This window comes from Sceloporus occidentalis, unplaced genomic scaffold, assembly GCF_023333645.1.
Source record: "Sceloporus occidentalis isolate IW3139 unplaced genomic scaffold, rSceOcc1.0.p SCAF_3, whole genome shotgun sequence".
In the NCBI taxonomy this organism is placed as follows: Eukaryota; Metazoa; Chordata; class Lepidosauria; order Squamata; family Phrynosomatidae; genus Sceloporus; species Sceloporus occidentalis.
The window spans coordinates 248,625,241-248,652,436 of NW_028316983.1; the positions used below are offsets into that span (position 1 = coordinate 248,625,241).

General features: G+C 48.0%; 1 protein-coding gene across 5 annotated transcripts in view; it reads left to right on the top strand.

Moving 5' to 3' along the window:
- The window catches only part of MROH1 (maestro heat like repeat family member 1), an 85,060-nt gene that overhangs the window by 35,236 nt on the left and 22,628 nt on the right, over positions 1-27,196 (top strand). For 2 of the 5 annotated variants that reach the window (XM_089518165.1, XM_089518164.1), the window contains exons 13-32: positions 748-867; positions 3,123-3,242; positions 4,672-4,816; positions 5,774-5,814; positions 7,665-7,806; positions 9,759-9,811; positions 10,709-10,816; positions 11,161-11,280; positions 11,967-12,089; positions 12,266-12,412; positions 12,519-12,545; positions 16,207-16,329; positions 16,727-16,806; positions 17,444-17,579; positions 19,126-19,221; positions 20,174-20,278; positions 20,977-21,112; positions 22,239-22,351; positions 23,058-23,210; positions 26,243-26,397. In XM_089518165.1, the coding sequence (XP_089374291.1) occupies positions 748-867; positions 3,123-3,242; positions 4,672-4,816; positions 5,774-5,814; positions 7,665-7,806; positions 9,759-9,811; positions 10,709-10,816; positions 11,161-11,280; positions 11,967-12,089; positions 12,266-12,412; positions 12,519-12,545; positions 16,207-16,329; positions 16,727-16,806; positions 17,444-17,579; positions 19,126-19,221; positions 20,174-20,278; positions 20,977-21,112; positions 22,239-22,351; positions 23,058-23,210; positions 26,243-26,397 (2,243 nt within the window). The remainder of the gene's footprint in view (positions 1-747; positions 868-3,122; positions 3,243-4,671; positions 4,817-5,773; positions 5,815-7,664; positions 7,807-9,758; positions 9,812-10,708; positions 10,817-11,160; positions 11,281-11,966; positions 12,090-12,265; positions 12,413-12,518; positions 12,546-16,206; positions 16,330-16,726; positions 16,807-17,443; positions 17,580-19,125; positions 19,222-20,173; positions 20,279-20,976; positions 21,113-22,238; positions 22,352-23,057; positions 23,211-26,242; positions 26,398-27,196) is intronic. The other 3 variants (XM_089518166.1, XM_089518167.1, XM_089518168.1) reach the window with 3 other exon arrangements.

Consider the following 27,196-nt stretch of genomic DNA (forward strand, 5'->3'; position numbering starts at 1 on the left):
TAACAGTCACAGAATCATATAATCCTAGAGTTGGAAGGGAGCCCAAGGGGCCATCCAGTTGCAGCCTCATTCTGCCATGGAGGAAGACACCATCCAAGCCCTCCCTGTGACCAATGGTTACCCAGCCTCTGCATAAAAACCTCCAAAGATGGAGACTTCACTACACTGTTTAGGTGGAATCTCTTTTCCTGTAGTTTGCATCCATTGCTCCATGTCCTAGTCTCTGGAGCAGAAAAAATGAAGCTTGCTCCATCTTCAATCCTTAGTTGAAAGAGATCCTAGGAGTCATCCAGTGCAGCCTGCTTCTGCAGGATGACACCATCCAAGCCCTCCCTGTGACAGATGGCCATCCAGCCTCTGTTTAAGAACCTCCAAAGAATTATCTTTTAGCTTTTTTTTTTCATTCTAGAATCCTAGAGCTGGAAGGGATCCCAAGGGAGATCTAGTCTGACCTCTTTCTGCCATGCAGGAATATCCAATCAAAGCACCCCCAACTGATGGACACCCAGCCTCTGTTTAAAAACCTCCAAAGAAGGAGACTCCAGCACAATCTCCAAAACAGCATCTTCCATTGTGGGGCATCTCTTACTCTTAGGAAAGTTCCTCCTAATGTTTGGGTGGACTCTCTTTTCCTGTACTTTGCACCGTGTCCTTTCCAGCCTGCTTGGTGTGTCTTGAAGTTTTGAGGCCTGTGTGGGCATGTTGGCTGGTATCTCCCTGGCAACTTCCTTGGCTGCTCCCTTGCAGGTGAAGCGGGCGGTGGTCCACGTGATCAGCGCAATGGCCCACCATGGATACCTGGAGCAGCCAGGTGGAGAAGCCTTGATGGAGTTCCTCATCCGGCAATGTGCCCTCCCTGTCAACCAGGTAAGGCTCATGCCAAAGATGGTCACCGGGTGCAGGTGGAGCACAGCTGTTCCAGGACCACCTGCTCAGGGTGTCCCACAGCACTGACCCAGGTCTTGAGAGGGCTAATGGTGCATCTACACTGTAGAAATAATGCAGTTTGACACCACTTTAAGCACTGTAGCTTTATCCTAGGGAATCCTAGCATGTCTAGTTTTACAAGGTCTTCAGCCTTCTCTGCCAAAGAGTGCTGGTTCCTTACCAAATTGCAGATCTGTTGGATGGGGCTATGACACTTAAAGTGGTGCCAAACTGCATTATTTCTTCAGTGTAGCGTACTGGTTCCCAAACTGCCCTTTAAGAGATTTTGGACTTCAGCTCCCAGAAGCCTCAGCCATGTTGGCCAATGGTTTGAGATTCTGGGAGCTGAAGTCCAAAATCCCTCACAGGGCACAGTTTGGGGACCACTGGGTACCAGCATCCTAACTTGGCAAGTGGGTGGGTTGGTTCCAATGGGCAGTGGAGCCATTCCTCTGGTGCCTTCTAAATGGATGCTAATAGACTGACCGACTCCCATGGATTCAAGTGCTGTTCCTCGCGGTGCCTTGCCATGTCTGAGTTACCAACTGAAGTACAGGACGGGGCTCCTCTAATGGTCCTCTATTGTAGCACCTCAACTGTGAAAAACACCTTCTTTTATAGAGGCCCATTTGATGTCAATGTGGGGGTCATTCCAGCACCGTGTGGAACACATGGCTTTTTGTGAAGTCTAAGGCTTTCACAGCCAGCATCCATAGTTTTTTTGTGGGTTTTTCAGGCTATATGGCCATGTTCTGGGAGATTTTATTCCTGACGTTTCGCCTGCATCTGTGTCTGCCATCTTCAGAGGTTGTTGGCATGGAAGAGAGTGGAGTATATATACTTTGGGTGAGAGGAAATGATTTATATGTTCATTTCTGTGTTGGTCTGTCATGGCACCGTTCCCTGAAGATGCCAGCCACAGATGCAGGCGAAACATCAAGAATAAATTCTTCCAGATCATTGCCACAGAGCCCAAAAAACCCACCAAAAACGTGGCTTTTTGTTGAAAACGTGGAGGCTTAGTTGATATAATTTAAATTGCACATGCATTACAGTTCTATTGTCTGAGACAGTTTTGCCCAATTTTAATTGCCCTGTTTCATCTTGTCAGATTGTGTGTGATGGTATTCTTATGTTTAAATTTATGTGTACTATACTTTTAGTATGTTTAAATTATTTCTTACTGTTTTATATAACACATTTTAAATCAGTTAAACTGATTTTATGATATGTTGACCTGAAGTCAGAGGATTTTAATAAATAAATGGGGTGCAGAGGGAGAAAGCTGGCTGCAGTGGGGCAGGTGGGCTTGCCAAGGACCGTCCTAGCATGCCCTCCGGCTGCGGTTCCTAATGGTCTTGTGGAAGATAGACGGCTGTGGGTGGTTGGACATGTCTCGGCTCGGTATGATGCTTCTGCTCAGCCCCTTCAGGTGCTCCTATCATACTACCGGATGTTGGGTTTGGGGTAAAATATTAGCCCCACTATTTCCTCTGAGTAGGACACAGAGCTGGATAGGAAGGTACTACACAAAGTCTTTGGCCAGAGGTTCCTTCCAACCTGCCAGCCCTTGCCTCCAGTCTAGCTGAAAGACCAGAGGTCATCAGATAGACAAATCTTATTTGGAAGCATCACCAATTTAGACAACTTTCAGCATTTCATGAACAGAGAGAAAGTGTGCATTGGGGGGGAGAGTGGTTTTGCACAGGTTGCGAGGCCTTATTCCTAGAGAACAGAGTCATTGTGACATTCCAGTAGAAACATCCTCATTTTTGTTAGATAAATGGATATTGTCATGGTAGGACAGTCATTTTCAGAATTATTCCTATTCCTATAACTATGACATTGGTCCTGCAATGCCAGCAGCTAACAAGAAACAAGCGAGACAGACTCACAACTGGATTTCAGAGATTTTAACCTATAGAATGACTTCAATTTTAATGGCTCAGGAACTTGGGAAACAAAGCCCAAATCCTTGAAAATACTTTTGTGTCCAGCAGTATCATGTTTGTGAAGTCGAAGGCTTTCATGGCTGGCATCCATAGTTTTTTGTGGGTTTTGGGCCACGTGGCCATGTTCTAGCAGAGTTTCTTCCTGACGTTTTGCCAGCATCTCTGGCTGGCATCTTCATCTTCTCTGAAAAACCACATAGCCCAAAATACCCACAACAGACTAAGTATGATGTTTGTTCTCAGTCCCCGCAGGTGCCCCGGCGGCATTCCCTGGAGACGGAGGACTTGACCGACAGCCATGTCAGGGACATCAGCGTCAACACCCTCTTCCTCATCAGCACCACGGTGGACAGGATGGCCGACGTGAGTCTGCCCTGGGAGGCGGAGGGGTGGGATGGCTGCTTTATGCATGGAGGGGGGCATCTGGGGTATTACAGATTTACTACTTGCAAGTTAAGGCTGCTGCTGGTCAGGCTTGAAAACAGCACTGGGGGGGGGGGGGGTAACCAATTCGTACCCTTTCCTTTCATCTGTAACCTGAGAAGTGGCCAAGGATTTCTGGCTCCTTCTTGGCCTCTCAGGATCATATGAGGAGCAGGCAGACATTTGCCAAGCAGGAAGCAACTTCCAGGGTATTAAGATTGCTGGGAGCATGTCCTAAGGAGGGTGACTAAAATGGTAAAGGGTCTGGAAAGCATAAAGCCCTATGAGGAGAGGGAACTTGGGATGTTTAGCCTGGAGGAGAGAATATAGCCCTATTTAAATATGTGAAGGGGGGGGGGGGTCAGGTGGAATATGGAGCAAGCCTGTTTTCTGCTGCTCCAGAGAACAGGACCTGGAACAATGGGTGCAAACTACAGGAAAAGAGATTCCACCTCAACATTAGGAGGAACTTCCAGACAGTAAGAGCTCCAGAGAATAGGACCTGAAGCAATGGATTCATGCTACAGAAAAAGAAAATTGACATCAACATCAGGAAGAGTTTTTAGATCTGGAAACCATGCCTTAGGAGGAGAGACTTAGGGAGCTGGGGATGTTTAGCCTGGAGAAGAGAAGGTTAAGAGGTGATATGAAAGCCCTGTTTAAATACTTGAAGGGATGACATATTGAGGAGGAGCAAGCTTGTTTTCTACTGCTCCAGAGAATAGGACCCAGAGGAATGGATGCAAGCTACAGGAAAAGAGATTTCGCCTCAACATTAGGAGGAACTTCCTAACAGTAAGGGCTCTTTGACAGTGGAACACACTCCTTCCTCGGAGTGCAGTGTAGTCTCCTTCCTTAGCGGTCTTTAAACAGAGGCTGGATGGCCATCTGTCAATGGGGATGCTTTGATTGAGATTTCCTGCATGGCTGGATGGCACTTTGGGTCTCTTCCAACTCTATGATTCTATGGTGTGGATGCTACCAGGTTCAGTGTATGACGATGTGGATGTATCCTTGGAGAGAGGCTGCTTGGCATCCAAGCCTCTGCAGGGATTCTGCACCATTTGGGAGACTCTGGCTTGGGGGCATCAGGCCAAAATAGAGGTGAGGAGAGCAAGAAGCCCACAAGTGCTGGGAGCAAAGGAAGGCCTGGTTTTGCAGGCAAAGAAGCTTCACTCCCCAACCCTAAGCCTCTCTAGAGCTTGGAAGAAACAAGCCCCTTTCCCTGACTTGGTCCTACTTTGGAGAAGTCTATCTGGTTTGGATGGAGAGGCCAGGAAGGGGCAGGTGGTAGGTTTTCTCTGGCTCTGTTGAGCGGCCAGTCCTTTGCCCAGCTTTACTGGGATCTCTCCTTCTGCCTCTCCCTCAGGTTCTCTGGCCGTACCTCCTGGCGTTTGTGACTCCCATCCACTTGACCAACGCCTTGACCCCGCTTTGCAAGAGCCTCATCTTTCTGGCTGCCCAGAGGCAAGAGGAGGAAGGGGCCGATTTCCAGCTCCCCTACAACAACAATGGTGCGTATCCGGCCATGGCAGGAGCTGGGCTTGCTTGGGGTCCTTGGGTCCTTTCTTAGTCTTTGTTTCTGCAAATAGACAAGCTTTGATGCATTCAGTGGAGGAGGACTTTGGTTGGAAGGTCTGCTCAGTTGCAGGCTCTTTTTGACGGTGGCCTGGAACTTAAGGAAATGGGGTTGCATCTGCTTAGCAGATTTGATTCCATTTGCTGAGCCCCTTCTATCCCAGACTTGCCATGTGGCCCCTTTTTTGTAGCTGGTCAAAATATTGCAGATATTCCAGAAAGACAAGCCAGGGAGCCCAAGAAGAGAATGAAAGTTCAGCAGTTTATTAACCGGCTGGCTTCAGAGGCACACAAGTGACGTACCTTTTTATAGGAATTCAAAGAAAGAAGCCCCAAGCCATACATTGATAAGATACATACAATTAATCTTTCTCAATCATTGGTTAAAAAAACTATATATTCCCAAGCCCCTCGTGGGTACCACCATCAATTCTCATATCAGGACTGTTTTGACTCACTGTCCCAGCATGGCATTCCAGCTTTCCTTATTTTGGGCAAAGGCAGACATCAAATGCAGACACTTAGGGCAATAAACAGGCCCCGAATGCCATGAAAAGATCTCTTTGACCTGTTCTGTTACCTTTCACACAAACAGTCCTTTCCCCTAGTTCATCCTCATCTAGATCTAGGCATTCTAGCTATAAAACCTATTTGCTATTTTTCTATTTCATTAATTTTGTCCTCCTCAAAAGCAGCCATCGCAGCAGTGGCTTTGCATACATTCCTGCCAGTTTCCATTCTGCACCTTGCAGTGTTGCTGTTCCGTGTCAGAGATTTTAAATAAACGAATACGTTTTATTATTGTTATTATTATTATTCCCCTTCTGAGAATGCCAGCCCTTTACTTCGCATGCAGATATTTTAATCTGAGCTCTCATTTTCTTTCCTTGCAGCAGGCCTTCCGTCCCCATTTGCCCTGACGGCCAGGCTGCTGGTAAGTGCTGTTTCTTCCTCTTAGACCAGGATCCAGTGGGGCTCTGGTTTCCCAAGTCTGTGCGCGCACACTTTTCAGAGAATCCCAGAATCCTAGAGTTGGAAGTGACCCCAAAGGGCCATCCAGTCCAACTCACTTCTGCCATGCAGGAATACACAATCAAAGCAAAGATGACCATCTCGGGGATATGCTTCTCAGGCAAAAAAAATGACTGGAAAATTGTGCTAATTGTTTTTCATTTGTGAGGATTGGGCAATATAGCAGTAGCAATAGCAAGTTCATTTCTATACCGCTTATCAGCGCTCCCTAAGCGGTTTACAATGTGCAAGCCATTTGCCCCCAACAAACTGGATACTCATTTTAGTGGAAGGATGCCAGGCTGAGTTGACCCTGAGCTCCTGGCTGGGATTGAACTCACAGCCTTGTTGTTGTGAATGGCAGCAGCATTGGCATTTAAAAAAATAACAATATTTTCCCATTTTTTATTTGTTAAAATCATGCCAAGTTACATTATTTCCATCATTATTATATTTTACACATTTGTCTGTCATACAATAGTCAAATCAAAGTTTGCTTTTCCTTCCTGCTTCTAAGATATATATATCCTTAGTTGGGCTTTTAACTTCTTGTTTTCCCCAAAAGAAAGTATTGTTTCTTTCAGATTCCTTCCCCCATTCTTAACTAAAGAGTCATTTCCAAAACTGGGTTCTAATACCTTGATCCCTTATTCCACTTACAGTCGGCCCTTCTTATACACGGATTTTTTATACACAGATTCAAGCATACACGGTTTGAAAATGTTTCCCAAAAGTATAAATTTCAGATATCAAACCTTGATTTTCCATTTTTTAAGGGACACCCTTTTGCTATGTCAATATGTTTAATGGGACTTGAGCATCCATGGATTTTGTTATCCACGGGGGACCTTGGAACCAAACCCCAGCGGAGAACAAGGGTCCACTGTAATTTCATATTTTATAAATTAAACACATCTTTCCCATTTTCCATAATACATAAAAAATAAGTAAATAATGACCTTTAAGTTATGGAGTTGAAGGCTTTCGTGGCCGGCATCCATAGTTTTTTGTGGGGTTTTTGGGCTATGTTCTAGAAGTGTTTTCTTCCTGATGTTTCTCCAGCATCAGCTAAACGTCTTCTAGAACATGGCCACTTAGCCCGAAAACCCCACAAAACAACTTTGTTTGTTGAGTGCACTCCCCTTATTTCTCCTTTAATACTGAGATTTTTGTCATTCTTTTCCTAGTTTCTCTAAAAGAAAGCTATATATGTATAATTCCCCATCAAGTGTAGTTTTGACTTGAGACTCTAGGTTCTTTCTTTTTTCTTCTTCTAGATTATCTAATAATGTTTTTTTTTCCATTCTTTGCACCATTTCTCCATATATATATATATTTGTTTAACATTGCTGTCACTCTGTCCATTTCTCCCATGTCATAATTTTTCCATTTCCATTCTATCTTTGGCCATTTAACCAGTCTGCCACTATGGCTGCACCACCAGGGATCCAATGTGGATCCTCAGGGGCTGCAAAAGTGGGGCTTCCATGGGGTCCCAACCCCAGTCAGAGGCATCACCTCCTGTCCCCATCGGTCAGCTCCTTTGCTGTTGGGCCTCCTGGACCTTTGGGCAAATGGGGAATTTATTTGTCCCCTGTCCATCACAGCTAACCAGCCCTGTCCTTCTGCTTTGGAAGCCTCTTCCATGACATGCCAAGGAAAGGCCCAGCCTTGAAAGGCTTTGGGGGCTTCTAAGAGAGAGGGGAGTGGGGCATCGTGGTCACCCTCTCGCCCGCATTCCCCCCTCAGTCCCAGCTTCTCCTTCCAACGCAGGTGGCGGCTTCCCAGCCTTACCTGGGGGACGGCCGGGGAGCAGCCTCCCTCCGCCTCCTGAACATCCTCAACCTCAGCGTCCACAAGGCCCTGAAGCCCCTCTGGAGCAAGAAGATCCCAGCTCTGGTGGAACACCTGGAAGGTAAAGGGGCAGCTGCTCCCCTCTGCGAGTCAGCAAAGCTTTATTAATTTTTCTATTGTAGATATCAGGGCCAGCATAGTGTAGTGGTTTGAGCACCGGACTATGGCTCTGGAAACCAGGGTTCGGATCTCGTCTCAGGCACAGAAACCCACTGGGCAAATACACTCTCTCAGCCTCAGAGGATGGCTATGGCAAACCCCCTCTGAAGAAACTTGCCAAGAAAACTCCATGATAGGTTCACCTTGGTGTCACCATATAGATATATATTGAATATATCTATGTTCTCCCCAATACTGACAGGGTCTCAGGGCAGCATACAAGTAAAATCACTTTATGCAGTTAAAAACAAATTAAAAGAACAAAAAGGATTAAGCTGCATCTACACTGTAGAAATAATGCAGTTTGACACAGCTTGAACTGCCATGGAATTTTGGGATTTGTAGTTTTGTGAGATATTTGGCCTTCTCCATCGGAGAGCTCTGGGGCCACAACAAACTACAAATCCCAGAATCCCATACCCTTGCACCATGGCAGTTAAAGGGGTGCCAAGCTGCATTAATTCCGTAGTGTGGCAACAGCTAGGAAGCATATTGAACAGTTTAAATAGTTTTAAATTTAAAGCCATTCAAAACCCTGTGCATGTGAAGTTTTGGAATTAAATGGCTCCAGTAAGTCCCAAACTTTGGTCCTCCAGGTGTTTTAGACTTCAGCTCCCAGAAGCCCCAACCAGCTTGGCCTAGCAGTCAGGAATTCTGGGAACTGAAGTGCAAAACACCTGGCGGACCAAAGTTTAGGAACTACTGAGCTAGACCTTTAATAAAAAGCAACAGCCATGGCTTAGCTTGGTGCTGAAGTTGGTGCCAATTGAACCTCAAAGGGAAGGGCATTCCCTAACTGGGATGCCACCCCAGAGAAAGCCCTGGCCCTCACACGCCGTATTGCCCTCACTGGGCCCCTCCTGCAACTTCAAGCCTTTGGGAAGATTATATGGGGAGGGAGAGGCTCTTTTTCCAAGTATCGGGACTCTAAGCTGTTGAGGGTTTTAAATACCCTCCCCAGCATCTTGAGTCTGGAAGTGTTATTAGCAACCAGTACAATTCCCTTAAGGCCAGTGATGTATAGATACAGAGTCTGCCTGGGGCTCCCGCCAGCAGTCTGGCTGCTGCCCATGTGGGGCGCTCTCCTTGGCCCCTATGTGGGCTGTTGTAGGCCTGTCTCCTCTAAACCTGGTGGTTCTTTTGAAAAGCTGCGTGTCTCATTCAGACGGTGGTAAAAAACACCACTTTTCATCAAAGACAATATCTCTCGTGTTCCCATCCTGGTGTCGGTCAGCTTCATTGGGGGACTCCAGATTTTAGTCCTGGAGGGAGAGTCATCTGCTTGCCTTCCCTCCCTGCCATAAGCCTTCATGGGGATCCCACAGCAATCTACCTTCTAAGGTCAAAGTCCCCCAAAGGAAGAGTCTTCCAATGTCGACCAGCCCTAACTGTCAGGAAGTTCCTCCTAATGTTGAGGTGGAATCTCTTTTCCAGTAGCTTTCATCCATTGTTCCAAGTCCTAGTCTCTGGAGCAGCAAAGACAATCTTACTCCTCCTTTGATATGACATCTTTTGAAATATTTAAACCAGACTTGTTCCTTCTTAACCTTCTCTTCTCCCGGCTAAACCTACCCAGCTCTCCAAGCCACTCCTCAGAGGGTTTGGTGATTTTCAGACCTTCCACCATTTTGGGCACCCTATCCTTTCATCAAATGCGGAGAATCCAAGGGCCATGATTCCTGAAGAATAGATCCTGAGCCCTTGCTGGATCTTTTCAGCAGTGGGATGGGGTTGAGACATCAATGAGGGTAGTGGTGGAGCACTACCAAGCCATCCTCCTCCTTGAATGAGGTGGCTGCTTCTTCTGCTTGACCATAAGGCTTTCCTCCTCTTTTCTTCTTTTGCCTCTTCCAGCAAACACAAAGTCCTCTCTGTTCCAGAAGGAGTGGGAGGAAAAGCTGCTGAAGGTAAGCAGCTTTTGCATCTTTCCTGCCATGGTTTTAGGAGCAGGCTAAAGTACAGTGATGGGATATGCAGTGTAAGAAATGGTGAAAGGGAATGACTGTCACCCAGTATGATAGTAGAAGGGAGCGGCTGGGTATAGACCGAAACATCCAGGCTCATTCAGCTGGTGAAGAACTGAAGGAGAGAACAAAGAAGGGCAGTATTTGGGGGGGGGGGGGGGGGGAGCCAAAATTGTTTTGAGTGTGTAACAAATCAACTGTGAACTGACCAGTATTTTGAAATTATGGGTGTTTTAAATTAGATACTATTGACACTTGCTGTTTAGTTATGACAATGAATGTCTCTGGTGCAGATCTATAGCTACAGAAGAAAGGTTTGCTGAGTTGTTTAACTACTGAATTTCTGAACTTGATTAACTGGTGGATTTGACAATCTCCGTTATCATAGGAAATGAACAGCGTGAAATCTTTGCAAAGACAGAATTTTTTTTGGCATGTAAGACATTGGAAAAGGCAAGGCTGGGAATTGCATGGCCCTGCAGAAGCTGCTGGAGTGCAACTCCCAGCACCTCCTTAAAGGTCCACCTCTGGTTAAGGAGCTGCTGGGAGTTGCAGTGTTAGAAGGAAGGCAGTATCCTTAGAAGGAGTAACCTTCTAATCCTCAAAGGTCCACTTCTATAGAGAGTGTGGACTGCACCATCAGACATTTCTGAGAATTGAATAGTCCCCAAAGAAGGCAAGTTAGTGATAAGGCTGAAACACATTGGGCTTTTTAAAAAATTAAAGTTTTTGGTTATCATGAAGCACGTGGGACTTTGTCTCCTTTTGTTTTTCCTCTTTAAAGAAAGCCCATACATTTGAAAACTTTGCATTTGCCTAATACTACCCATCTTTCTGCAGTTTCTTCAGGAGACCCTGGATACCATTTCAGACACTTCTTGGACTTCTCAGCTGATTCTGGAAATGTGCCGGCAGCTGAACAGTTACAACGGATCGCCTTTGGAGAAGGTCTGTCACTTGAACTGAGCCAAAGTCAGACCAGGACCAGTTTTTGCAGAATCAGAGGCTCAACTCCGCTTCCTCCTAACCAGCAGAAGCAGTCTTGAGTCTCCCTGCTTTGGGATGGGCATGTGGGCTGGAGGCTGGAAGAATCTGGCTCGTTTAAATCACTCTGGGCCAAGGCTGTGCCCGGCCGCACCACGGAGTCCTTCCTACTTTGGGCCATGATGGGCAAGGCTCTGTTGGGGCTGCTTCCATGTACCTAGAGCTCCCCAGAATGGCTCCTACTTACGGGGGCAGAGCCAGGGCTGCCATGCCTTGGTCTTGCTCACATCTCTTCTATCTTCCACCAGAACTTCCTCTACAAATGCATTGGGACTGCACTAGCCACCTGTGCCAACAAGGATCTGGTGCGGAAACAGCTTCAGGAGCTCCTGGAAACAGCCCGTTATCAGGAGGAGGCCGAAAGGGAGGTAAGGAAGCTAGGGAAGTGGGTAGTGGTGGTAGCTCCTCTATAATCAGAGTTGGAAGGGATCTCAAGGGCCATCTGATCCAATCCCTTAAAGCCAGTTCAAGAAACCCACAGATGAAACACACCAAGAAGTGGACATCCAATCTCCACAAAGCAGAGTCCACTGCCATCTTGCTGAACATGAACAAGGATGGGACCCAGGACCATGTGTGTTTTTCTGGGCTGAGATGCAAGCTGCTTATTGCCCCCTTACGATGGAGTCAGAAGGGGCAGTGAAACTCAGACCAGAGGGCAGTGAGGGAAGGAGGCTGAAGTCTGAGCTGGCTGGAGCAAGGCCTTCTTGACAGAGAGGCCTGGTGCAGCTTCTGGCTCTCAAGAAGCAGGTGTCCCCCACATGTTGGCCTCTGAACTGGGACCATTTGTGGATCCTTGGAGCGTTTCTGGTATCTCAGGAGCTGAACCATTGTCTCTCGGAAGGTGTTCTGGGGGCATTTCTGACTGCATCCATCTGACCCTGGGTTTTCCATCAACGAAGAGGCCTGGTACCAGGAGAAGGCTGCTGTTGCCCAACCTTGCAGGGGTTTGAGGGGTCTGCTGGCATAGCCTTCCCAGGCCAGGCTTGCTGCTTCCCATGGCAGCAAGCAACCGAGTCAGACTTCTTCTGCTCTCCTTTCCCTTCCCCTCCAGGGTCTTGCCTCTTGCCTGGGGCTCTGTGCGGTAACCCACCTGGATGATGCCCTCACCAAGCTGGAGGAGTTTGTCAAGTCGGACGTCTTCAAGAAGTCTGCAGGCCTCTTCAGCATCTTCAAGGTGAGTGCCAGCCCTCCCTTCCCTTTGCCATGATACTCTGTAGGGAGCTGAGCATTTGCCAATGGGCAAATGGGCTTTGGAGTCCTTCCCAGCCTCACAGCCAATAGTTTAAGAATTAGGCCATGGGGCCCTGCAGTCCTCCTTAATGCCTCCTGGTTGCCTCTCCTTGCCCCCAGGATCGCAGCGACCATGAGGTGGAGAAGGTCAAGAGCACCCTCATCTTATGCTACGGCTATGTGGCCAGGCATGCGCCGGGAGAGCTGGTGCTGGCCCGGATGGACGCTGAAATCCTCCGAAATGTCTTCCTTTACTTCAACACAAAGGTGGGTCTCTCTTTCTTTTTGTGGGACTGGGAGGGGGACAGAGAGTCAGGACTCTGCGTCATGAGCCCCCTGAATCCTTAACCTGTGTCTCCTTTATTTTGTTCAGGTTCTGGGAATAAAGGTAGAAACCAAGGTACAGTGTGAGGCCCTTGCCTTGCCCTCTTCTGTCCTTTCAGTCTGCCTATCTCTCTCTGTTTTCTAGCAAGCTTGTAGGATCAAACTCACAGGAGACATGGCAGCAAGGACAGGGGGAAGAAAAGCAGAATTCCTTGCAGCTCCTTATATCCTCCACTTTTCCAAGAAGGCATAGAATAGGAAGGCACTATTCCCTTCTGGCAGTGGGGGAAAGGGAAAGGCTGCCCAGGACTTAGAACCACAGAATCCTGGAGGTGGAAGGGTCACCCAAAGACCATTGCAACTAAACCCTTGCTCAATGCAAGATCTCCATCCAGTGCAATGATTCCCAAACTTTTGTCTTCATCTCCCAGCTTGGCCAGCAGTCAGGAATTCTGGGCGCTAAAGTCCAAAACATCTGGAGGACCAAATTCTGGGAACCACTGATCTAGAGAATCCCCAGCAGGTAGCTCTCCAGACACTTTTCAAAAGTGAGAGCCACCACTTCTCTAGGCAATTAGTCCCATTGTCCATCTGCTCTTTCCCTTAAGAAGTTCCTTCTGCTAACATTCAACCAAAATCTACCCTTGTGTAACTTAAAACCAGTAGACCTGATCTTACCCTCTAGGATAGCCCAGAACAAGCCAACCTGTTCCTCTCTAGGGCAGACTGAGATATCGGACCAGCTCTGCTTCCCAAACTGACATCTGGCAAACCTTTGAAGGGAGGAGCAGTTTGTGAGTGTCGCACCTTACAGTAGGCAGTCTGGAGTTTGCTTTCCAGTCTGAAGGATCAAAGTGGGGTTTGGGGGAGGAGGAGGAGGAGGTGGCCTTCAGTATATTTGGAATGTATCCCACCCATCTCCACCCCCCAGGTGGGAATCGTGGGACCCACAGACTTCTTGGGGACCTCCAGAGCACCCTTAAAAACAGTGATGCCATATTTTGGTGCAAAATTGTGTTGTTACAGTGAGTAAGATGAGTTACAGTGCATTGAAAGCAAGGAAACTGCCACCCCTAGGGCTGCTCTCCCCCAAGGGAGTATGGTGGTTCATAGAATCGTAGAATTGGAAGAGATCCCAAGGGCCATCCAGTCCAACCCCATTCTGCCATGCAGGAACTCTCAGTCAAAGCATCCCCAATGACAGATGGCCATCCAGCCTCTGTTTAAAGACCTCCAAGAAGGGAGACTCCACCAGACTCCGAGGAAGTGTGTTCCACTGTTGAACTCAAAAAACCAAAAGCACCCCTGGGGACTATGCTGGTTTACATTTGCTCCCACCTCCTGGCAGCTGTCACGGTAGAACCAAGCCAGGGTCCAAACCCTCCCAGAGAAGCCGCTCTGGAGGGCATGCAGCTGAACGGTCTTTTCTCCAGCCTTACACTGGGATGCCAAACACATAATATTCAACTCCTGTATTTCTGACATATAAAAGCCCTTAGTAGTTTCTCTGTTATCCATCATTGATCCTTTTTGCACAGCCTTGAGGATAACAACCTGTTGTATCTGTCTCCCAAACAGGTGTCTTACCAACATGCCCCTTCATATGATACGCATTCCAAATCTCATATGCCCATTAACCAGTATAATAACCAGTAAGAATATCATAAAGGACAAGTAGGAAATATAAGCAACCAAATATATCAATCAAATATCAAAGTATATTTACATGGCCCACCCACCTTTTACAAAGGCTGTGCCTATATATACACTTGCCCCTCCATTTTTGCAGGGGATCCATTCCAGACCCCCCGCCCCCGTGAAAATGGAAGTTCACATATATTCAAGCCCCATTAGCAATGCAGTACATGCTCCATTGTTTCCCCCCCTGTTTCCTACTTGCGAATATGCGAGGGATGCAGATCTCAAGTTCGCAAAAATGGAGGGGGCTCAGCACAGGTATGACCTAGGCCTATTATTATAAGACACATAGCATATAAAGCAGTTTAGAATCATGGCATTTGTTAACCAGGACAGACTCAGGGCAGCAAGTCAAACAGAACAGAATCATGGCAGGATTAACCCAATTCTGGCAGGAGCCTTCCCCCAGATGAGCAGCAGCTGTGAAGCCCCCCCCCCCCCATACCTGCCCCTTGCACAAAGGGAGCTGTGTGCGAATCTGTAAGAGTTCACTAATGCCTTTTTCTTCCTGGTCTCTTTGTACTAACCTCTGTGGGAATGTGCTGGGTGGTTGCGAGGGTGGCGGCCCCACTTCCCTGGGGGACCCAACCCTAAAAACTGGGGGGGGGGACAGCCTGATGTGTGGGTGTTTTTGGGGTGGGAAAACAGGCTGGAACCCCACATAGAAGAAGGCCAGCAGGGCAGGCTGTGGCTGCACACCCATCAATCAGCATAGGGTCAACATGAAGTTTCCCCAAAGTTTGCTTTGCTCTCAGAGCCTGATCTGCCAAGGGGAAGGTCATCTTCCACCGCCTGGAGGAGGTTTCTGGTGTGGCGCAAGCTCTGTCCCTGATTCTTCCATGCGCAGGTCACTGGATCAAGGTCCAAAGTTAGGGTCCCACCTTTCTCTATTGCTCTGCTCTCTGGAGCAGAAACTCCTGGGGCTCTGTCCACTGGCTTCTACTTTTTCCCTTTCAGCCTTCAGCCCTTGGGAACGGTGGGGGGATATACAGGCTGAGTCTCCCTTATCCAGAAATCTGAAATATTCCAAAACTCTTTTCATGGGTGGCTTAGAGAGTACACTGGTGGTTCAGTGTGCACCAAGTTTGCTCCGTGCACAAAATCATTAAAAATGTTGTATGAAGTTGTTGTAAATTGTGTGCCTTCGTTTCTTACTTGTGGTGACCCTAAGGTGAATCTATCATGGGGATTTCTTGATAAGTTTCTTCAGAGGGGGGTTTGCCTTTGCCATCCTCTCAAGCTGAGAGATTACTACTTGCCCATGGTCAACCCAGTGGGTTTACATGGCTGAGCTGGGATTTGAACCCTGGCATAAAATTACCCCTAGGAAATGTGCATAAGATGAATACTATGCATAAATTAATTTTGTGTTTAATATATCCAAGATATTATGTGTATATATGCAAATGCAGGTATTCCAAACTCCATAAATAAATAAATAAATAAATAAATAAATACTGAATCCCAAACACTTCTGGTCCCAACCATTTTGGATAAGGGAGACTCAGCCTAGTTGAGGAGAAAAATTCATGTGCCTGGGCCATAATCCACAGAAGCTTTTGTTGCATCATCATCATCATCATCATCATCATCATCATCATCATCATCATCATCATCGGGGCCTCTAAGCTTGTACAGGTCTCTGGTTTTTGCACTACATTGGTCACTGACTTTCAGTGGACCTGAGTCTTGAACCTGGCTGAGCTCAGCTGGACTTTGGGTGGGCATGCACAGGTGGGCACCAATTCCTCCTTCCTTTCCCAGCAGTGGGCCAAAGGGCTGTGAGGCTGCAACCTGGACTTCTCTGGGGAACCTGGAGGGGGGGGGGTTAGCAGGGGAAGGACCGTCAAGGCTTGTTGTCCTTTATTAAATCATTATGGACAACAAGCAAATATAAGCAACTAAAGATACCAATCAAATATCACAGCATATTACGTAGCCTGCCCACCCCTTAGAAAAGTTGTGCTTATCAATTATTTCTGATCTGTCCATGCTGTCTCTCTTTCTCCTGCCCTGCCTAATGGGATCGCTGCCCTCAGGACCTAACCCTGAAGCTGTGTCTCATCCGGAGCATTTGCATGATTTGCCAGGCCATCTGTGCCAGCTCCCAGTCTGGGGACTTCACCTTCTCCCGCAAGGCTGAGCTTGTATCTCAGATGATGGTAAGGGGCGATAAATGGGGCATGTGTTTGTATATATTTCTGTCTGTGTTGTGGGGATACACCTGCAGATGGAGTCCAGTTAGTTGGTTGTGGCTAGACTAAGACCATAGAATCAATTACTGAATGGTGAATCAGTAAGACTGTTTGAGTGGGAAAGTCAAAGGGGTGTGCTAATAACTTCCCCAAGGCACTGCAAATAGATTGGGGAAGGGGAGATGTAGTTCTCCAAGGCCCTACAGGGCCCAGCATGAGGTAGTCCCCTCCCCCAGTTTCTTAATCCCCAAGGCAAACATGGGCTCAGCCATCTCCTTCAATGGACCCCAGGTGGTCATCCAGGGCCGGCTGTGGCTGCGTTGGCTTTTCACCAGCCCCTCTTCCTCCTCTTCCTCTTCCGCAGGACTTCATCAAAGCTGAACCTCTGGACTCCTTGCGCACTCCCATCCGCCAGAGAGCCATGATGGCCTGCATGTACCTGGTGTATCCTTTCTCTTCTCTGCCCTCCATCCAGCCACAACTTTGGACCCATGGACTGGGAAAACGGGTGCAGTGAGTCCCCCTTCGTGCCCTGGCCAGATTGGACCACCAAGACTCTTATGATGTTCTGCCTTCTGAAACATCATTAGTCAGATGTCTATTAAATAATCAAACGCTCAGAACTATTAAGATGACCATTGTTGTTGAGCCTTCCTAGGAATAGTCAGTCTGCAGTCTATCCTTTGCACACTTGTTTCTGTGTGTGTTGTGTGCCTTCAAGTCGACTCCTAGTTTTGCCTTCTGAGTCTTTCAGGTGATTTTGGAGTTGATAAATATTTTGACATGAGGCATCGAATCCTGTAAAGGCCAATTAAGCATGAACCTCATCCATAATGGAGGAATGGTGAGGAACACTGCAAATACCAAATGCTTTTAAAAAGCCAGATATGTTTGATGTTTCATTTTTTTCCCTATAGGACAGAAATCATGTATTACATTGACCCTTTTCATTCTTCTCAAAAGACAGATTCCATCCAGTGGATATTTCTCAAGTAGTCGCACATGCCTTTCTCCAGATCTGATTTCCCCCTTGTTTTGTTTCCTTTCCTTCCATCTTGGTGCCCTTAACTTTCTCCTCCAGCGTCCTGGAGCCACCTCTGAGCGATGTGGAGAAGGCTGAGCTGATCGAAACCTGCCTTGGCAGTGTCCTCCCCCTGCCTCTTCCGGATGCCCCACGGGAAAAAGAGGGCCTGGCGGCAGACCCTGGGCACAGAGAGGTATGGGGTACAGGAGCCCTGGCCACCCTCGCCTTTGGTTGGCACAGGGATCAGTGGGCATCATGTCTGCACATACACACCCATGGGCAAAGCGTTGCTCCAACTCAGTGGTTCCCAACCTTTGGTCCTCCATTTGCATTGGTTTTGACACATTTAGGCAGCTTTTTGGGTAAAAAAAATTGCCTGACTTGTTTTTTAAATTGGAGAGGGGCCACACTTTGGGGTCCCAAGGGCTGCATATAACTCATAAACCATGTTTTGCTCACCTTGATGTAGGGACCGGTGGGAAGCAGACTGACTTTGGACCGTGCATTATAATTTTGCAAAAGCCCTAATTGCTTTTTAGCTATACCATACTTTGTTTTAACCTGTCCTTTGGGTTCCTTGTTGCAAAATTGACAAGTAAATAAATACAGGCCTAACCTCAGGTAACAAATCCTCTGACAAAGAGGTTCCTTTTTACCAGCTGTTTTTACATCTGCCTGCCCTCTGCCTTTTCCTTCATTTCCTCTGCAAGCTGAACATTTTCTGGCTGCATTGGCATAAGAAGGAGGGCTGGAGGAACACAGACTTTTGGTGGTGGGTTGTAATACCATATCTGCAGGGAAAGAATGGGATTCTGCTCTGCTTGCCTACAACAGACTAGGTAAACAGCAGCTTCCCCCAGATTCCCTATCTGGGCATATCTGTGCAGAAAGAAAACAGGAGAGCCGATAAGCCTTCCTCTCCAGCATGTTAAGAAAAAGTATGGATCTAGAAGTCCGGCCACCAGAAAGGAAATCATAGGAAGTGTGGGGGCTGGAGAAAGGAGAAGTCATCCCTGGGTGCGTTTTGGAAACTGCTAGAGAAAGTGGCCTCTAGAAGACTCGGCATGTTTTTCTTTAATGTGCAAGCCTCACCCTGTTTTTCCATGTCATGTATGCATATTGGTACATCACTGGTCACCCTCTGGAAAATCAGTATGCCAAGGGATCTTGCAGCACCCTTGAGACTAATTGTGTGAAAGAAGTTGTAGCATAAGCTTTGGTAGACTGTGAAGTGAGCATAAACTTCCATAGGCATGGTCTACTTCCTCAGAGTGAACTAATGCATCTGTTCATTCACTCCATGCATCTCAGGAAGCAGACCTAAGCCTATGAAAGCTCATGCTACAATTTCTTTCTCGCAGTAAGTCTCAAAGGTGCTGCAAGTTCCCTTTGCGTACATATGCATATTGTTAGTTTTTGCACACATTTGCATATTATTAGTTTTGGATAAACATTTTGCTGGAACGTGTTGAACTGCTCTTCTTTTTTTTTGTGGGGTAGGAACCTTTCCCTGTTCTTTCTTTCTATGTTACTTCTCCCTCAGGTACCAAATTTTCTGTTAAAGAAGGAATGCCCAGGAAAACACAGAATTTGCATTAACAGAGGTCTACCTGTAGAGAGCGAGGGCACTTCCATGCCCTGTTGGGATGTAGGGAGCTCCTGTGATGTGCTTGTGTCTGGCCGTCTTTGTTTGTCCTCCTCCGTAAACGCACCACACTTCTCTTCCTTTACTCCTCCAGCCTCTGTGGAGCAACACCCTTCACTCCCTGAAGGACTTGCTGAAGAGCCTCCTCCACCGGCACATGACGCCCCACGGCCTGCAGAACATGTTTGAGGTAGAAGACAGCCCAAGATGGTGGGATGGGGTTGGGAGACGGGGAGGTCCCTGGGAGCCAGTTGCGACTCATGCCCTTTGGGGATGGAGGTCTGGAGAGATTGTGAGGGTGCATCTACACTGGAGAATCATGGAGTTGGAAGAGACCGCAAGGGCCCTGATCCACTCCAACCCCTTCAGCCATTCAGGAAGACACCATCAAACCCTCCCTGTGACAGATGGCTATCCAGCCTCTGTTTAAAGACCTCCAAAGAAGGAGACACCACCACACTCTGAGGCAGCAGTGCCTTCCACTGGGAAATAGTTCTTACCATCAGGAAATGCCTCCTAATGTTGAGTTGGTATCTGTTTTCCTTCAGTTTTGATCCATGGCTCTGTGTCCTATTCTCTGGAACAGCAGAAAATAAGCTTGCTCAATAGGACATCCCTTCAAATATCTAAAAATGGTTACATAGAGATAATGCGGTTTGACACCACTCTAACTGCTAGGGCTCTATTCTACAGAATCTTGGGATTTGCAGTTTTATGTGTCACCATCACTCTTTGGCAGAGGAGGCTGGAGGTGTTGTAAAACTACAGATCCCACTCTTCCATCGGATGGAGCTACAGCACTTAAAGTGGTATCAAACTGTCTTGTTTCTACAGTGTAGATGCACCCCCAGTCTCTCTTTACGTCTCATCGGTGTCCCTCTTCCTCCTGTTCTCCTTGGGGCAGATGTGGCTGGCACAGTCTCTGCAATGGCAGGAGCTGTGTGTCTTCTCCCTTTCTCTGGGGAGCTGAAAGTAAAACAGCTGGGGCCTCCTCTGGCCCTGAACTTCTGGCACTCCCAGTGCCCCCTCAACGTTGCTGGGAGGTTGCCTTTTCCCAAGTGCCCTGCCTGGGGAGGGTGGGGGGCAGGACCTGCTTGTTGGGGTCTCCTGGCCCACTCATGCGCCCACTCTTCTCTCCGCAGCATCTGAGCCCTTGGGTCAAGTCGGCCAAGGAGCACGAGCGAGAGCGAGCCGTGGAGGTTGGGGCGGCCATCTTGGAGTTCTATCGGGAGAAGCTGAACGTCAGCGTGAGTTCCCCCCATTGGGTCCGTTAGTCTCCCACTGCTCTTGGGCTGCTTACCTTGGGTTCTCCCCGCTGGCGTTATGGTAGCTATATTCAAAATATTCAATTTGTAATCAATATATATAGCTAGCAAGCTAATGGAAAATGATTTAGAGCCCAGGCTGAGAGGGTGTCTTGAGATAGATAAGCTTAAAAGGGTCAGAGTAACATCTTGAAGGCTTTTCCACCCAAAATGGCACCTGAGAGCTTGCATTAGGACATAATTAATAATGTCATGGAATGATATCTTGGAGCATCCTGGTACTGGTAGTTAAAACAAGAGACAGAATGTACACATGCAAGGTTCCAAATATATGCATGTTTGTATCCAATGAATGTAAGAATTATGTATGTTTAACATTTTTTTTGTAGCCAATCCATGATGGAGAAGAGTTTCCTTTGTCTGAAACCCTATAAAACCATAAGTTACTTTTTGCTCTGGGCTTCAGAGCTCTGGAAAGTTATTTCCTTCTGAAGCCAGCCGGCTTAAGTGATAAAGCTGATTTCATGTTAAGGTTTCTGGGTCTCCTACCTGACTGCTTGTTGGTGAGAGTTGAGCAAGATTTCTTAGCAACTTATAGGAAATCTAGAACAGTGTGAGTTTGGCCGGGTGAGGAAGGGTGCTCCAATGGCCTCTCTCTGGCCCTTTCTTTTCCTCTCCAGACGGTGGTCCCTTTCTACAACCTGGGGCTGCTCATGGCCCTCTTCTCCCCTCGCTGCACCGACTCCCTGGCCAGCGTCCGCCAGCACGCCGTGGACTGCGTCTACTCCCTCCTCTATGTCCAGCTCTGCTACGAAGGTAATGGTCAGCAGCACCAGGAAGCGGATATGAATGGTTGGGCATCCCTTCTGGGACTTCCCCTGAGCCTTCCTCATTGCTCCCACCGTTGTTGTTGTTGTCATTTCCGACTTATGGCATGCCTAAGGTCATAGGGTTTTCTTGGCAAGATTTGTTCACAGGAGGTTTGCCATTGCCTTCTCCTGAAGCTGAGAGAGTGTGACTTGTCCCAGGTCACAAAGGACAAACAGTGTCTGAGTAACACTTGATGCTTTGGCGGTCTCTGTGTGGACAGGGCCCATGCGGAGTTTTCCCAGAAATGTCCGTGGATGCAGCTCCTGTTGTTTGTTGTTGTTGTTTGTAATCAAGTTGAGTTACACAAAGGGCACCTTCTCATCCACAGCACTACTCAGGTCTTGCAAACTCAGCAGCAGTGGTTTCCTTATGGCAGTTGTTCTCAACCTTCCTAATGCCACAACCGTTTAATATAGATCCTCATGTTTTGGTGACTCTCAGCCACAAAATTATTTTCATTGCTACATGCAAATATGTGTTTTCCAATGGTCTTAGGTGACCCCTGTGAAAGGGTCATTTGACCCCCAAAGGGGTCCTGACCCACAGGTTGGGAACCACTGCCTTATGGAGTCCATCCAGCTGCCATGCTTTCCCCCTCTTTTTCTGCCGCCTTCCACTTTATCAGTGAGTCAGGTTGTCTCATGATGTGTCCAAACTATCAGTTTGGCTAGTTTGGCTTCTAGAGAGATTTCACACTTGATTTGCTCTCAGACCCATTTATTTGTGTATGTGGGGTTTTCTTTTGGCAGTCCAGGGTTTCCACAGAACTCTCCTCCAGCACCATGTTTCAAAAAAGTTGATTTCTTTCTCCCTCTTGGTATTCACCATCAATGTCCAGCTTTCACATCCCTATCTAAAAATTGGACTGTCCTATATATAATGGCCTTGTCCTCCTTTGCAGTTATGACATCTGGTCACCCTGTGCAGGAGCCAAGAACAAAGCAGTAGGCTCTTTTTACAAAGCATTTCCGTTTTCCCCTTCAGAAAGGGTTAATGGTCACAAAGCCCCTCTGAGTCCAGCAGGAGAGTCCAGTGGTCTCAGGCTTTGGTTCCTCTTCCTCCTCGCTTGCAGGGTTTTCCCGGGACCACAGGGACGAGTCCATTGAGAGGTTGAAAGCCATGAAGCCCGGACTCAAGGACCCTGATGTCAACATCCTCTTCCAGGCCTGCTGCAACATTGCCAAGGTAAGGCCATATCTGCAGCAAGCATCCCAGTCCCTGGCTGCCATGGTAAGCATTGCCACACTTGCAGTCCCTTGCAGCCACAGTGCCAGTCAGAGAGGCCCCTGTGGCAATAGGCCACAAAAACCAAATGCAGAGTTATAGGATGGGGGATAATTGGCTCAGCACTACTGCATGGAAAAAGGACCTTGGGATTTTTGCTGACCATCAGTTGAGCATAGGCCAACAGTGTAATGCTGCAGCAAAGATGGCAAATACTGTCTTAGCTCCCATTAATAAAAGGATAGTTTGCAGGCTGAGGGAAGTAATAGTCCCCCCATATTCTGTGCTGGTCAGGCTATGGGGGGACTGCCGTTCTCCTGGAGTCCCACCGTGCCTGTTATTCAGTATCCGATAGCACCATTCCTTTCTTCCATATTCTACTCTTGATGGATTTATACACACAAAAGCTCATGTAAAAATAAAAACCAAAAGGTGCTGCCACATTTCTAGGATTACTCCCTAGAAATTCTTAATTGGGGAAAGAGTTCAATGTAGAACCCAGGGACGGCTTGTTTCTGGTGTTAAGCAATAGCATTTCAAATTGTGCCGGAGGGATGTTTCTGCCTCTTGCTTGAGCCATAGGGTCTGCTTGGGGCGTGGGGTGTGTGGGGCAATCTGATTCCAGCCATCCTTCTGACCTTTGCACGTCTTGCCACCCTCCAACCAGGTCATTGCCAAGCGCCTCCCGCCTGACCAGATGCTGAGCCTCCTCCTCTCCATGCTGGAGGGCTTGGCAGATCCAGACCGGAACTGTTCGCGGGCGGCCACTGTGATGATCAATTCCATTCTGAAAGAACGGGGGGCTGTCTTGCTGGAGAAGGTGAGGAGGGAGCACTCAGCGCCAGGACCCCTTGGCTCCCTCAGGGGACCATGCGGTCAAGGTGGCAACCTTTGATTCCTGGGCTCCAGGGTGCCCTTGCCTAAAACAATTACACAGCATCCCTTTAATGGCACAATTGCATGCATTTATGCAGAAGGTGCGGCCCAAGTGGCTTACTAATGCTGTTGTAGACCACGTGGGGATTCTTGCTCAGTTATGGATGAAATGAAAGGAGACCAGGCTCTAGTGAACATGGCTTTTTTTGAGTTCCCCTCTAGTGATTTGGACTCTGGAAGCCACGTGTCCCTTGGGGTGGCTTTGGGCCATGGCTGTCCTAAGTCACCGGCCAGCTTGGCAACCCTTCTGGGCCGCCCAGTTGCCAGACTGCCAAGCTGGGGCTAGTGGGTTGCAGCCAACAACCCTCCTGAGTTGGGAGGATTCTGTGGGTTTGGAGAGGGGCCTTGGTGGTGGTCCTGTGGAAGCCCATATTGGCTGGAGGAAGCAGTTATGGCAAAGGTGGGCAGTAAATTCATATGCCATTGACCCTCTGTATCCATGGATTTTCTATCCACAGATTTAAGCATCCATGATTTGAAAATATTTTTTAAAATGTATAAATTCCAAAAAGCAAACGTTGATTTTTACCTTTTTGTATAAGGGACACCATTTCACTATGCCATTGCATTTAATGGGACTTGAGTATCCATGAATTTTGTTACCTATGATGGGGGCGGGGGGAGGGTCCTGCAACCAAACCCCAGCGGATGCCAAGGGCCCACTGCAACAACAACAACAATACATTGTACCTGTGCCGTATACGGGCTCACCATACATGGACTTGAGGTCACGTGGATGGCGGGCCTAAGAGAGCCAGCCAGGTGTAGTGGTTTGGGTGTTGGACTAGGACATTGTGAGACCAGAGTTCAAATTCCTGCATGTCCATGGAAACCCACTGGGTGACTTTAGGCAAGTCCCACTCTCTCAGCCTCAAAGGAAGGCAAAGGCAAACCTCTTCTGAACAAATCTGGTGAAGAAACCTCAATGATAGGTTCATCTTAGGGTTGCCATAAGTCCTAAACAACTTGAAGGCACCCAGGAAGCCTTCCTGCACTTCCTCTTTCCTGCCATCAGGTGGTGATCTTGCACTGCTTCCTGCGTCTGGCTTGGTGACCTCTTTGTCCAGCTGTTTTTTCCACAGGGGATGACCTTCACTTTTCGGGAGAAGCTGAATCATAGTATGCATGTAGGGCAGGGAGATTCTGGAGTGAGGAAAGGAAGGACCTTGGCTGGAACCATGGCATTTGAACTGTTGGTGCTGATCAGGGCAGCCATTGGTTACCTCCTGCCTCCCAGTCGCGCCTGGTGTGGAGCATGGACAGTACAAGGGTCCTCTTGGCCTGGCGTCCTGCTGGTGGACTTTCCTTACTTCAGGGCATCTGGACAATCTCTCTGGGAGCAGAGCGCTGGGCTAGAGAGTCCTCAGGCCTCTCTCCCTTTATTACCTCGCGGCTTGAGGATCAAGGGTGCTTCATTGGGGATGTGGCCGGAGGCATTCCGCATCCTAGGGGTGCTGTAGCTGGAGACCCTGCACTGAGCAGGGGCTGGAATAAATGACCTCTGGAGGACCCTTCCTGCTCTAGGATTCTATAACTCCTTTTGGCCAGCGGCCCCACAGTTTGCCTTGATCTTGAGTACCAGGGTGCCCTTTACCTCTGTGGCCCAGAGATCCTCCACAACCAGGCCCTTGGTCCAGCCGGGACAGGTATGTGGTATGAAGAACTATGTTGAGAGAAATGTGAGGCATAAATAAGGTTAACCACACCAGCAATTACTTGATGGTAAAAGATGTTTGGCGGTGGAACAGTCTCCCTTAGAAAGAGGTAGATTGTCCTTCATCAGAGGCTGCTGGACTGAGGCTGGATCGTATGGACACCTATTGGGTGTCCACTTTGAGCTGTGGACCCCTGTGTGGCAGGGGCTGGACTAGATGCCCCCTTCCCAATTACCCTTTCCAACTCTGTTGTTGTGTGTCTCCTTTCAATGCTATATTCCAGTGATTTGACCATTTTGTCCTGGAAGGTGGTGGAATCTTCTTCGCTGGAGGTCTCAAAATGGAGGTTGGATCATGGTAATCTCTCAGGGCTGGATTCCTATATAGAATCTTAGAGTTGGAAGGGACCCCAAGGGCCATCCAGTGCAACCCCCTTTTCTGCCATGCGGGAACACAGAATCAAAGAATATGGAGCAGCAGAAAACAAGCTTGCTCCATCCTTGACATGATATCCCTAGTTATCGGCCCCATACAGACAGGCCAAAATGAAGCTGCTTCAGGTCACTTTGGACATATCATAGAATCATAGAATCGTAGAGTTGGAAGAGACCACTAGGGCCATCCAGTCCAACCCCATTCTGCCATGCAGGAAATCCAAATCAAAGCATCCCTGACAGATGGCCATCCAGCCTCTGTTTAAAGACCTCCAAGGAAGGAGACTCTATCACCTTCCGAGGAAGTGCATTCCACTGCCGAACAGCCCTTACTGTCAGGAAGTTCCTCCTAATGTTCAGGTGGAATCTCTTTTCCTGTAGCTTGCATCCATTGTTCCGGGTCCTGTTCTCTGGAGCAGCAGAAAACAAGCTTGCTGTTTTAATGATGCTTGCGTCCTAAGAGGCCGGAAGCCACGCCAAAGCCACACTCCTAAGGAGTGCAGCATAGCTTTGGCGTGGCTTCCGGCCTCTTAGGATGCAGAAATAATTAAAACAGCATACTTCCAAAGTGACCCGAAGCAGCTTTATTTTGGCCTGTCTGTATGGGCCCTATCGTATCACTTCTTAACTGTGTCTTCTCCATGCTAAACATACCCAGCACTCTTAGGCCTTTATGGTTTCGAGACCTTTCTTCATTTTGGTTGCCCTCCTCTAGACACACTCCAGCTTATCCACATCCCACTTGAATTGTGGTGCCCAGAACTGGACGCAGTATGATTCCAGATAAGGTCTCCTTACATCCTGCTCTGGCCTCTTCTCTCCCGCAGGTCCCTGAGATCCTGGAGATGGTGCACTCCAAGCTTCAGGAGGTGGACGAAGAGCCCGTCCGGAAGGCCGCCCAGCAGACAGTCTACATACTGGCCACCCAGCACAAGACAGCCGTGGTCTCCAGCCTCCTGAGCCACACGCTTCCCTTGGACAGGTAGGGCAGCCGTGATAGTGTCACCGTCCATTTGCTTTGAACATTTTCACTTTCTGGGTTGGAAGGATAGGGGCTCAGCTGGTCCTCAGTGGGGGCCCTTTTGGCAGAGTCCTTGCTTGTCTGTGTAGGTGATGTGGGTGGTGGTGGTCTCAGTCCTTGGCCTATTCCTGACATTTGGCGTACAATCTCCTGGGGTCTTGTTCCTACTATTATACAGTGGGCCCTCCCCTTACATGAAGGATCCATTCTGGATCCCTCCATGTAAGGGGAAATATGTGTATGCTCATGCCCCATAGAAAATAATGGGGCGTGTGCACGCATTGGCACAGCGGTGTGCGCACCATTGCTTTATTGTCATGTGGCTTCCGCGTACACTGGAAGCCGTGTATAGTGCGCCTGCGTATGGCGCGGGTGCACTGTGTATTTCTTTATTGAATTAATTTAGGTCCATCCTTTTTTTTTCCTGTTAAATTTGGTAATTGTTGTGTGCCTTCAAAATCGCTTCCAACTTACGGCGAACCTAAGGCAAAGCCATCATGAGGTTTTCTTGACAGGTGTTGCCAAGAAAGTGGGGTTGCCATTGCCTTCCTCTGAGGCTGAGAGAGAGTGACTTGTGCCCAAGGTCATCCTGTGGGTTTCCATAGCTGAGCAGGAATTTGAACCCTGGTCTCCAGAGTCATAGTCCAACACTCAAGACCAAGAACACTCTCAAATGCAAAAGTGAAAAACGATCAGATGAGGTGTCAATACAGGATGATTTGAAAAGAATGCTGCAAAACCCAGTAAGAACAGTTTTACT